At 44.5% G+C, this 12,907-nt stretch overlaps 1 protein-coding gene across 1 annotated transcript in view; it reads left to right on the forward strand.

Annotated features, from left to right (window-relative positions):
• PRCC (papillary renal cell carcinoma (translocation-associated)) overlaps positions 1–12,907 on the forward strand; it is a 40,292-nt gene that overhangs the window by 16,425 nt on the left and 10,960 nt on the right. Inside the window, exons 2-3 of the mRNA XM_011992811.1 lie at positions 6,526–6,573; positions 10,505–11,071. Coding sequence (XP_011848201.1) covers positions 6,526–6,573; positions 10,505–11,071 — 615 coding nt within the window. The remainder of the gene's footprint in view (positions 1–6,525; positions 6,574–10,504; positions 11,072–12,907) is intronic.

The raw sequence follows: 12,907 nt of genomic DNA on the forward strand, positions 1-12,907 counted from the left end.
TGAAACCCCGTCTCTACTAAAAATACAAAAAATTAGCCGGACGTGGTGGTGGACGCCTGTAGTCCCAGCTACTTGGGAGGCTGAGACAGGAGAATGGTGTGAACCCAGGAGGCGGAGCTTGCAGTGAGCTGAGATCGTGCCACTGCACTCCAGCCTGGGCCACAGAGCGAGACTCTGTCTCACAAAAAAAAAAAAGAAAAGAATTTTTTTGTTTGTGGAGATGGGGGTCTTATGATGTTCTCTGGGCTGGCCTCAAACCCCTGGGGCTCAAGTGATCCTCCTGCCTCATTTTTCTTTCCTTTTTTTTTTTTGAGACAGGGTCCTGCTCTGTTGCCCAGCCTGGAGTGTAGTGGCACAATCTTAGCTTACTTCAGCCTTGACCTCCTTGGCTCAAGCAGTCCTCCCACCTCAGCCTTCTGAGTAGTTGGGAGTATAGGCCCATGGCTGATTTAAATTTTTTTTTTTTGAGACATAGTTCCATCTGTCACCCAGGCTGGAATGCAGTGGCATAATCTTGGCTCACTGCAACCTCCACTTCCCGGGTTCAAGCGATTCTCCTGACTCAGCCTCCTGAGTAGCTGGGACTACAGGCGCCCGCCACCATCCCCGGCTAATTTTTGTATTTTTAGTAGAGAATGGGGTTTCACCATATTGGCCAGGCTGGTCTCGAACTCCTGACCTTGTGATCTGCCCACCTCGGCCTCCCAAAGTGCTGGGATTACAGGCATGAGCCACCATGCCCAGCTAATTTTTAAAATTTTTTGGTAGAGATGAAGTCTGTCTACAGTGCCCAGACTTGTCTCGAATTCCTGGGCTCAAGCAATCCTCCCATCTGGGCCTCTCCAAATGCTGGGATTATAGGGGCGAACCACTGTGCCTGGCCATCCCCGCTTTGCCTCATTTTTGAAGTTGTTATTTTAGTGTTCTGTTTCAGGGAGTCTGTCGTTTATGGTGTGTCATGAGATTATTTATAATAGGGGTCAGTAGAAGTTTTATATAAGATGTTTGGGCTGGGTGCAGTGGTTCATGCCTGCAATCCCAACACTTTGGGAGGCCAAGGCAGGTAAATTGCTTGAGGACAGGAGTTTGAGACTAGCCTGGGCAACAGAGTGAGACCCTGCCTTTTATCTCTACAAAAAAATTAAAAAAATAAAATAGCTGAGCATGGTGGGCAAGTGTCTGTAGTCCCAACTACTTGGGAGGCTGAGGCAGGAAGATTGCTTGAGACCAGGAGTTTAAGGTTACAGTGAGCTGTAATTGTGCCACTCTACTCCAGCCTGGGCACAGCAGAGCAAGACCATGTCTTAAGGGAAAAAGGTGTTCAAAGAGAAGAGTGATTGTGAGTAGCCATAGCAATCCTCTAAATCTAGAAATAGACTGTTGCGAAGTCTTTGTACAGGTTTTTTTTGTGTGTGCTTTTAAACTATAAACTCAGGTTGTCAGTATAATGGAAACGATCTGTGACATTTACAGAGAAATTGAATTTTCTTTCCACCGTGGATCAGGCCTTCAATTCTATTAGCTGTGGGGCATTTTGCCTGCTACAGTCTCAGAGTAGCCACTTTTTGTTTTTCAAAGGATCTGAAAAATAAGAATATGCTTGTATAGTTTTATAAATGTAATCATCTTAAATTTGGATGAAATTTGTTTATTTCAGATTGTTGCCATTGGACCTGTTGCCTAAGGATGTCAAAGTTAAAACGTATTTGGGGACTCCATGAAAACCTTGTATACCCCATAGTGAGGTGGTTCTGTGTGGTCTGCCAGAAAGGAGATAAGTCTTTATGGTCAAAAGACAAGAGAGATGGTCAGGAGTCTATAAGGGGCAGTGAGAGTTAGTTTAGAACAGAGAGAAAAGGTGGAAAATGCTTAGGTGCCAGGTGCTTAAGTCTTTTCTTGGGTGAGTTTGATATCTTGGCAAACCAGATAAAATAATACTTCTTGAACTTTGTTTAGAATTTTAGTTTGTATCATTTTCACTGACAGTAGCTCCTGTGGTTGTGATATGGGTAAGTATTATTTGCACCTTAGTCTTGGGAAAGTTAAATAGCGGGATCCCTCAGCCAGTAAGGGGCAGAGCTGAGACTCAAACCAGTGCTTCTGATTTTGTGCCTCATGCTCTCTCAGCTGTGTCATGTGGGATCTAGTGAGTGTGAATCTCAGACCTGGCAGCAGACAGCTCAGTGTGGTGTTCCCACAAAAGCACGGGCACCAGAACTGGTTCTGATCCTGGTTCTGCCCCATCCTATTTTATCTCTCTGAGCCTTACTTTCTTTACCATAAGGTTGAGATGATAATAATGCCTACTTTGAAATGTTATAAGGATTGAATGAAAAATGAGTAAATTGCCTGATACATAGGAAGCACTTGGTAGATGGTTGTGCTTTCCTTTGCCACCCTTTCCTTTATCCCCCACATTTAGATACCAAGACGGATTTCCCTTACGGGTTTAAAATATATATATATATTTGATAGCAGTTAGTAATTAAACTCATTGTGTACTGACTACTGGGAGGAAGTATTCAACTATAAGAAATACCCTTTGCTGGGCCGGGCCCGGTGGCTCACGCCTGTAATCCCAGCACTTTGGGAGGCCGAGGAGGGGGATCACCTGAGGTCAGGAGTTCGAGACCAGCCTGACCAATATGGAGAAACCCCGTCTCTACTAAAAATACAAAATTAGCTGGGCGTGGTGGCACACGCCTGTAATCCCAGCTCCTAGGGAGGCCGAGGCAGGAGAATCGCTTGAACCTGGGAGGCAGAGGTTGCAGTGAGCCGAGATCACGCCATTGCACTCCAGCCTGGGCAACAAGAGCAAAACTCTGTCTCAAAAAAAACCCAAAAAAACAGAAAGAAAAAAAAAAAGAAATACCCTTTGCCATCAGAGTGAAGGCAAGAATATATGTGAAAAATGTAATGTTTACAGAGCAGGCACAAATGAACCCGAATTAATATGATGCCACCCTAAACAAATGAGTGATGTAGGGACACCTAGTGAAAAGGAGCAAGGTGAGATTCATCAGAGAGACTTCTCAGAAGTTTTGAGTCAGGAAGTACAGAACGCAGATTGGTAACAGAATGAGAGGTGGCAGTGATATGGGAGGGGTGGGAGTGACAAGGGGAAGGACTTACATGAAAGGAAGCACAAATACAAACAGGAGATTCTTTAAGGGGATGCAACATTTTTATTGTAAGTTGACAATTTATCATTGTACCTATAGGATACACGATGATATTAAGAATTATGAATACTGCAGAATAATTAAACTAATATAGCTGTCACTTCAAATGCTTATTATTATTTTTTTTTTTTGTGGTGAGAACATTCGAAATTCACTCTCAGCAGTTTTGAAATGTATAATACACTATTATTAGCTATATTCACCATACTGTGCAATAGATCTCAAAAATACCCTCAGACTTCTTCTTCCTGTCTGAGATTTTGTACCCTTTGACCATCATCTCCTCAGTGGTAACCACCATTGTGCTCTGCTTCTATGAAGTACATTCTTTTACCATTGTAATTTTGGCTCACTATAACTTCCACTTCCCAGGCTCAAGCGATCCTCTCACCTCAGCCTCCCTAGTAGCTAGGACCACAGATGTGCATCACCATGCCCAGCTAATTTTTAATTTTAAAAATTTAAAAATTTGTAGTATTATTATTATTATTGAGACCAAGTCTCGCTCCATCACCCAGGCTGGAGTGCAGTGGTGCAAGCTTGGTGCTCACTGTAACCTTCGCTTCCTGGGTTCAAGCAATTCTCCTGCCTCAGTCACCCGAGTAACTGGGACTACAGGCAGAGGTGCCTGCCATCATGCCCAGCTAATTTTTGTATTTTTTGTAGAGCTGAGGTTTCACCATATTGGCCAGGCTGGTCTCGAACTCCTGACCTCAAGTGATCTGCCTTCATTGGCCTCCCAAAGTGCTGGGATTACAGGTGTAAGCCACTGGACTGGGCCTATTTTAAATTTTTATTTATTTTTATTTTGTAAAAAATTTCTGAGTGAGGTCCTTCTTTTATTTTCTATTTCATCTTAAAAAAAAAAAAAAAAAAATTAGAGGTGGGGGTCTCATTGTGTTGACCAGGCTGGTCTTAAACTCCTGGCCTCAAGTGATTCTCCCATTTTGGCCTCCCAAAGTGCTAGGATTACAGGTGTGAGCCACCATGCCTGGTCTAATTTTTTTTTCTTTTTTTGTTTTTTGAGACAGTCTGCTCTGTCACCCAGGCTGGAGTCCAGTGACACAATCTCAGCGCACTGCAACCTCCGCCTTCTGGGTTCAAGCAATCTTGTACCTCAGCCTCCTGAGAAGCACATGTCACCACGCCTGGCTAACTTTTGCATTTTTATTTATTTATATTTTTGAGACAGAGTTTCACTCTGTCGCCTGGGCTGGAGTGCAGTGGCATGATCTCGGCTCACTGCAACCTCCGCCTCCCGGGTTCAAGCGATTCTCCTGCCTCAGCCTCCCGAGTAGCTGGGATTACAGGCATGTGCCACCACACCCAGCTAATCTTTTGTATTTTTAGTAGAGACGGGGTTTCACCGTGTTGTTTGGGCTGGTCTCAAACTCCTGGGCTCAAGCAATCCTCCCGCCTTGGCCTCCCAAAGTGCTGGGATTACAGGCGCGAGCCACCGTGCCACACTGTCATATGGTAAATTCTATTGTTAATTTTTTAAAAATTTTTATTATTTTTATTTAGTATTTGAGACAAGTTCTCACTCTGTCGCCCAGGGTAGAATGCAGTGACATGATCACGGCTCGCTGCAGCCTTGACCTCCTAGGCTCAGGTGACCCACCTCAGCCTCCTGAGTAGCTGGGACTACAGGCGTGTACCACCACGCCTGACTAAATTTATATTCTTAGTTTTCTTAAGGCACCTCCATACAGTTTTCCTTAATGGTAGTACTAATTGAGGGGATGTTTGAACCATACTTCGTGCTCTTATCTTATACTGCCCTTTATTTTTATTTTATTTTGTTTTTTGAGGCAGAGTCTTGCTCTGTCACCCAGACTGGATTGCAAGATCTTGGCTCATTGTAACCTCTGCTTCCCTGGTTCAAGCATTTCTCCTGCCTCAGCCTCCCGAGTAGCTGGGATTACAGGCGCCCACCACCTAATTTTTGCCCAGCTAATTTTTGTATTTTTAGTAGAGACAGGGTTTCACCATGTTGGCCAGGGTGGTCTCAAACTTCTGACCTCAGGTGATCCACCTGTCTTGGCCTCTCAAAGTGCTGAGTTACAGGTGTGAGCCACTGTGCCCGGCCTTGTACTGCCTTTTATTACAGTAATTTGGGTACCTATTATTCTTACTGGATTGTAAATTCTTTGAGGGCAGGTACTTTTTTCATATCATGGCACACACAGGGAATCTTTGAAGCACACTGAGGGAAATGGTCCAGACTGAGACTAGTGGTCTAGGACTCTAGCTGGCCAAGCCCTGCCTGGGACACTGGTTAGGAAATGCTGTGTACAGTACTTAGCACAGTGTCTTGAATATAATAGGTAATTATGATTGAAAGATCCTTGGAACAGGTAAATTCAAAAAGGAACTTGTGAGATATGAGCGCGAGTATAGAACAGCAGAGGATTTGAGTTCTCACAGAATCTTGGAGATGAATAGGATCTGAAATTCTTGCCTAATCACTTTTTTATTTACAGATATCCAAACCAAGGCCCTGGGAACAAATGGAAAGCTTTAAGTTTCATGGCTGGGGGAATAATTTTTTAAAATAAAAAGGTTAAAGCTTGCTATTCGTATGCCTTGTGGTTCTCCTTGACTTGAAGATGCCAAGGAACTGAGATTGAGCTAAAAGTTTAGCTATTTTTCAGCATGAGAGCTTGTCTTAGAAACAATCCTGATGAGTCAGAAGGATAACACAGATGACCTTCTGTCTTGCCCCAGATCCTTACGATCATCATTTGCCTGCTTTCTTCCTGGGCATGAACAACTGTGTCAGACAATAGATCATACTTGGAGAGGGAATGGATTTCTCCAATGGCTTTGACCTTTAATGCCTCATAGAGGAGTAGTTAACACACCACTCAATCCCACTGGAGTTCCCCAGCTTTGTGGTTATGTAGTCTATATAAGTGGTTTTAAAAGTGAAGCTGAGATTGGGTGAAATTGTAGGCCAATTCCCATTCATCTTCTAGTGGACAGAATTATAGGAAGAAGAATGGGTATAGCTTTTCCTTTCCACCAAGGACCAAATGGGAGGAGATAGTTTTAATTTAACAGAAAAGAAATTGATGCCAAAAAGGCTGTGCAACAGGTCTGCGAGGGCAGGGGAATTGAGTAATCAAGGGAGGCCAAGGCATACCCCGATTTCTCTGAAGCTGTTTGAGATCAGGAAGGGAGCTGTGTTGTTTCACTGGGCCTGGGGTGAGTGTACCTCTGACAGAGGTGGGGCACAGACAAGATGGCCTCTGTTGTCCAACCCTTCCTATGTGCTTTATTTAATGTGTTTCCTTTACTGTCCTGAAACAGTGAGGCCTTACTTCATTTCTTTTTCTCTTAGTCAGATTCTGAGGAAGATGAACCCACAAAGAAGAAAACTATCCTTCAGGTAAGCGTTGTGACATAAACCATTTTTTTTTCTCTTCCTGTATTATTTTCTCAAAGACAGAACTTAGAGCACCCAGCAGTTTTCAAATTAGGTTTAGAGCAAACACAGATATTTGAGGACTATTTAGGTTTGGCTTTGCTTTTCTTTATAACTTCAGATCTTGTGCATCTATACCCTCTCCACTCTGTTCCTGGCTTTAACATGCTGGTATTACCTTTCCTGGAAGACAGGCAGTGGTAGGGAGATGAATTGTAACTCAATTCAGTTCATTACATATAGTGTAAAAGGATTATTTAGGGAGGGTAGAATAAGTGGATTAGTCAAAATGATGTTAAAATTGTCTGTCTTCTCCCTATCTTATTTTTAACCTAGAAAATAAGCATTTAAATAGCACTTACTGTGTACTGGGCACTGTTCTAAGTGCTTTACTAGCATTTAATTGATTTCATCCTCATGATAGTGCCTAAGTCATAGTATTATCATCCCTGTTTTACATATGAGGAAACGAGGAATTTGCCTAAGATCAGACAACTAGTATGGGCAGAGCTGGGATTCAGACTCAGGCAATCTGACAATTTTTTTTTTTTTTGAGACGGAGTTTCTCTCTTGTTGCCCAGGCTGGAGTGCAATGGCGTGATCTCGGCTCACCATATCCTCCTCCTCCTAGTTCAAGTGATTCTCCTGCCTCAGCCTTCTGAGTAGCTGGGTTTACAGGCATGCGCCACCACACCTGGCTAATTTTGCATTTTTAGTAGAGCCGGGGTTTCTCCATGTTGGTCAGGCTGGTCTCAAACTCCCGACCTCAGGTGATCTGCCCACCTCGGCCTCCCCAAAGTGCTGGGATTACAGGCGTGAGCCACCGCGCCTGACCAGTATTGAGTCCAAGCTCTTAACTGCTGCACTTAGCTCCTTGTAATTGAAACCAGAAGTCCTCAACAAGACAGTGCTAGTAGATGATTTCCCTGCTGTTTGCTTCTGTTTCCCCTCATCTCAGTACCATTATGCTGGCCCCCAGGAGTTTCTTCCCATTCCTTCCACACTTGGTGATTTATATATTCTAACCTGATGTTGATCGTATAAAGTGGCTGTCTTGCCTGGCACGGTGGCTCACACCTGTAATCCCAACACTGGGAGGTCCAGGCAGGCAGATCACCTGAGGTCAGGAGTTTGAGACCAGCCTGACCAACATGGTCTATACTAAAAATACAAAAATTAGCCAGGTGTGGTGGCGGGTGCTTGTTGTCCCAGCTACTTGGGAGGTTGAGGCAGGAGAATCGCTTGAACCCGGGAGACGGAAGTTGCAGTGAGCTGAGATTGTGCCACTGCACTTCAGCCTGGGCAACAGAGCAAGACTCTGTCAAAAATAAATAAATAAATAAGTAAATAAATAATAAAATAAAATAAATAAAATAGTGTGATTCAAGTATATGGTACGAAGCTGCCCCTTCTCCTGACTCGGTTAAATGTTGCTTCCACCTCTGAGCGGTCTTAGAAGGACGTAGTTGTGTGGAAGTTAGAAAGATAACTGGTGAGGCTGGTGTTTGCATTTATAGTGGATGAAAAAGGAGTCATGGATGACGCTAGCATGCTGAGACTGAGCAAAGGCAGTCCTGTTACCAGGATAGCTTCCTGGAGGAGGTGGACTGGCTCAGAAGGCGCCCGCACTGTAAGACTAAAGACTGTAAAGAACAGTCTTCCAGGTGGTAGGAAGAAATGAGTAGACAGAGGAATTGTGAGCTCTTAAGGCAGAGTGGGGACCTAGGATTGCAAAGTGTTGTAGCCATGACCCCAGATATCTGATAAGTCAGACACTTCAAAGGTAGCCTGAGGGTGTGCTCTGCCCCATACCTCAGTCTGGTTTCTATGAACTGGAGCCCCTGGGTGCCACCAGGCTGGACTAACCCAAATTTGTGAACACACACACAGCAAGAAGAGCCCACTCTCCAGATGAGCAGTTGTGTGTGGCTTGACTCAAATGTCTTACTCACTCTGGGCATTTCTTGGCTGAGAAGGCTGGAGTACACAGGTACTCTAAGACAGTGACACAGTGACCATATCCATTCTGTTTTTCCAATTGTCATTTCCCTCAGCTCTACAGTTAGGCCAAGCTGGCCTTTTAGCATAGAGAAAGCAGAATCAGAGATTATTTTGGGTAATAGGAACTCTGAATGGGCTGGGCCAATTAGCTTACAGATCAAAAGTTAAATGCTTGACTCTGGCATTAACAAGCTAATATGCCACATCTATAGGGCCTTCCTTGGGTAGGGTAGGGGACTTTCTTCAGATTAAAAAAAATGCAGCATATATATACTCATTTCTGGCTGACAAAACTACCTCTGTATGTATGATGGCACTAAACATGCTAAAATTACATATTTTTGTAAAAAGCAGTAATGTCTTAGATTAGGGAAATTTGCAAGCTGAGTAAGTCTGAAAAGAACTGAAGATGATCTTACAAAAACCCTTTCAGTCAGCTAATGTAGGATTCTATGGTTGTAACTGAAAAATACCCTTAGGCCAGGCGCTGTGGCTCACGCCTGTAATCCCAGCACTTTGGAAGGCCGAGGGGGTGGATCACAGGTCAGGTGTTCAAGACCAGCTTGGCCAAGATGGTAAAACCCCGTCTCTACTAAAAATACAAAAATTAGCCAGGCATGCATGGTTTGGGCCCCTGTAATGCCAGCTACTCGGGAGGCTGAGGCAGAGAATTGCTTGAACCTGGGAGGTGGAGGTTGCAGTAAGCTGAGATCATGTCACTGCACACCAGCCTGGGTGACAGAGCAAGACTCCGACTAAAAAAAAAAAAAAAAAAAAATACCTTTAGCACTTAAGTCCTGAGGGAGCTGCTCCATCCACACTGAGGCTTCAGGTTCCTATCTAAGGGGGGAAAGAAAAGACAAAGGAAATCCTGTTTCCTGTGCTCTGGGGATGGTGACAAGGAGAGCAATTTAAAGGGCTGGAAAAAGCTGTGTGAGGCACCTTGCAGTCTCTGGACTCACTGCTTCCTTGTTGAGCGTGCTGGGCCTCCAGTCTTTCTAAGGCACCATTAGCACTGCCGAGGGGTCTTGCTCAGGGTTAGCTTTCTCCCTTGATTAGGCAAAGGGACTATTATTTATTTATTTATTTTATTTTTTGAGACGGAGTCTCACTCTGTCACCCAGGCTGGAGTACAGTGGTATGATATTGGCTCACTGCAACCTCCGCCTCCTGGGTTCAATGCAATTCTCCTGCCTCAGCCTCCCAAGTAGCTGGGATTACAGGGCCCAGCTGGGATTATAGGCACCCGCCACCACGCCCGGCTAATTTTTGTATTTTTAGTAGAGGCGGGCCTTCAGTATGTTGGCCAGGCTGGTCTGGAGCTTCTGACCTCGTGATCTGCCCACCTTAGCCTCCCAAAGTGCTGGGATGACAGGCATGAGCCACTGCGCCTGGCCGGGAGGGAACTTCTGGCAGCAGTATGAATGTCTCTTTTGGACAGAGCCTGGTTCCTGATTTTGGGTAGTGTTCCGAAGGAATGCGAGGGCTCTTGTGTTAAGAGGTCCCTTCAGGACATGGAGAGAGGTTGAGTGATGAGCTGGAGAGACCTGGGCTTTTTGGGAGGAAGGATGATGTGAGGTTAAGAGCATCGTATTTGTTGAAGACACAGAGTTGAGGAAGGCTCGCTCTGTGGAAGAGGGCAGTGGAGCTGGGTTGGGATGGAAGGAAGAAGAATGATACCTCACCTTGGGAGAAGCAGCCCGCAGAAAGGTCTGAGGTAGCAGGAGTCAAGCCCAGATTGGGTGGTCTGAGTGGATGGAAGTAAGGAGGAAACAAGGGCTGGTAAGACTTTAGGCTAGAGAACTTATCTGTAATTGTTGTTTTTGGTGTTGCTAGTACATAAAATCTCACTTGTCATCTTTCTTGCCTCCTACCCCAAACCTGGGCTCACCAGGGATCCGGCGAGGGGACTGGTTTGTCTGCCTTGCTTCCCCAACCTAAAAACCTGACTGTGAAAGAGACTAACAGGTTGCTCCTGCCCCATGCCTTCTCCCGCAAACCCTCGGATGGCTCCCCTGATACTAAGCCCTCCAGACTGGCTTCTAAGACCAAGACTTCCTCTCTTGCCCCTGTTGTGGGCACCACAACCACCACTCCATCGCCCTCTGCTATCAAGGCTGCTGCCAAGAGTGCTGCCCTGCAGGTGACAAAGCAGATCACACAGGAGGAAGACGACAGTGATGAGGAAGTAGCCCCCGAAAACTTTTTCTCCCTCCCTGAAAAGGCCGAGCCACCTGGAGTTGAGCCATACCCTTACCCCATCCCCACTGTCCCTGAAGAGCTGCCTCCAGGCACGGAACCAGAGCCGGCTTTCCAGGACGATGCAGCCAATGCCCCCCTTGAATTCAAGATGGCAGCAGGCTCAAGTGGGGCCCCTTGGATGCCTAAGCCTGGGGATGACTACAGCTACAATCAGTTTTCCACGTATGGCGATGCCAATGCTGCTGGTGCTTATTATCAGGTGGGTAGGAGGCACAGAGGGCAGGTGAGGGAATATTGGAACATGGTGGTCAAGGAGAGCTTTGAGCTAGTGATACAGCCTCTGTGGTGTCACTTTGGCTTAATTTATTAGGCCGCAGAACATACCTGTATTCTGAACCATATTAATCTAAATTGCCCAAGTCTTGAAGTCTGACAGGGTGAACCACATAAATGACACCTTTATTTTGAAAACAATCTATTTATTGTTTATTGATCCATAATATTTGTACATATTTGTGATTGATATATATATATATATCTGTTTTTTTCTTCCTAACCTTTATTTTAGGTTCAGAAGGTACGTATACAGGTTTGTTACGTGGGTAAATTGCATGATACAGCGGTTTGGTGTACAGATTTTTTTTTTTTTTTTTTTTTGAGAGAGAATCTGTGTTGCCCAGGCTGGAGTGCAGTGGTGCAATCTTGGCTCAACTGCAACCTCTGCCTCCTGAGTTCAAGTGATTCTCCTGCCTCAGCCTCCCGAGTAGCTGGGACTACAGGTGTGTGCCACCACTACCACGCCCCGCTGATTTTTGTATTTGTATTTTATATTTTTTGAGATGGAGTCTTGTTCTGTTGCCCAGGCTGGAGTGCAGTGGCACGATCTTGACTCACTGCAACCTCTACCTCCCAGGTTCAAGCAATTCTCCCTCTTCAGCCTCCCTAATAGCTGGGACTACAGGCACATTCCACCATGCCTGCTAATTTAATTTTTGTATTTTTAGTAGAGACGGGTTTCACCATTTGACCAGGTTGGTCTCAAACTTCTGGCCTTAAGTGATCTGTCCATTTCAGCCTCCTAAAGTGATAGGATTATAGTGTGAGCCACCACACTTGGCCGTAATAGGTAGTTTTTGATCCTCACCCTTCACACTCAAGTAGGCCCTGGTGTCTATTGTTCCCTTCCTTGTGTCCATGTGTACTCAGTATTTAGTTCCCATTTATAAGTGAAAACGTGGTATTTGGTTTTCTGTTTCTGTGTTAATTTGCTTAATGGCTTCCAGCTCCATCCATGCTGCTGCAAAGGACATGATTTTGTTCTTTTTTTATGGCTGCGTAGTATTCCATAGTATATGTGTACCACATTTTCTTTTTTCAGTCCACTGTTGATGGGCATGTAGGTTGGTTCTGTGTCTTTGCTATTGCGAATAGTGCTGTGATGAAATGTGTGCATGTGTTTTTACAGTAGAAGAATTTATATTCCTTTAGGTATATACCCAGTAATGGAGTTGCTGGGTTGAATGGTAGCTCTGTTTTAAGTTCTCTGAGAAATCTCCAAACTGCTTTCCATGGTGGCTGAACTAATTTACATTCCCATCCCCAGTGTATAAGTGTTCTCGTTTTCTCCACAACCTTGCCAGCATCTGTTATTTTTTTACTTTGCAATAATAGCCATTCTGACTGGTGTGAGATGGTATCTCATTGTAGTTTTGATTTGTATTTCCCTGATAATTAGTGATGTTGAGCATTTAAAGATATAGATCTTGGCCGTTTCTATTACTTGTTTTGAGAAGTGTCTATTCAGATCCTTTGCCCACTTTTTCATGAAATTATTATTATTTTAATTGTTAAGTTTGAGTTTCTTGTATATTCCACAATGTAGTCCCTTGTCAGATGGATAGTTTGTAAATATTTTCTCCCGTTCTACATGTTGTCTCTTCATTCTGTTGTTTCCTTTGCTATGCAGAAGCTTTTTGGTTTAATATAGTGCCATTTGTCGAAGTTTGGTTGTGTGTGTGTGTTTTTTTGTTTTGTTTTGTTTTTTCCCCCAAGATGGAATCTCGCTCTGTCGCCTAGGCTGGAGTGCAGTGGTGCA

The sequence above is a fragment of the Mandrillus leucophaeus genome, unplaced genomic scaffold, assembly GCF_000951045.1.
Source record: "Mandrillus leucophaeus isolate KB7577 unplaced genomic scaffold, Mleu.le_1.0 Scaffold418, whole genome shotgun sequence".
NCBI classification, from domain to species: domain Eukaryota; kingdom Metazoa; phylum Chordata; class Mammalia; order Primates; family Cercopithecidae; genus Mandrillus; species Mandrillus leucophaeus.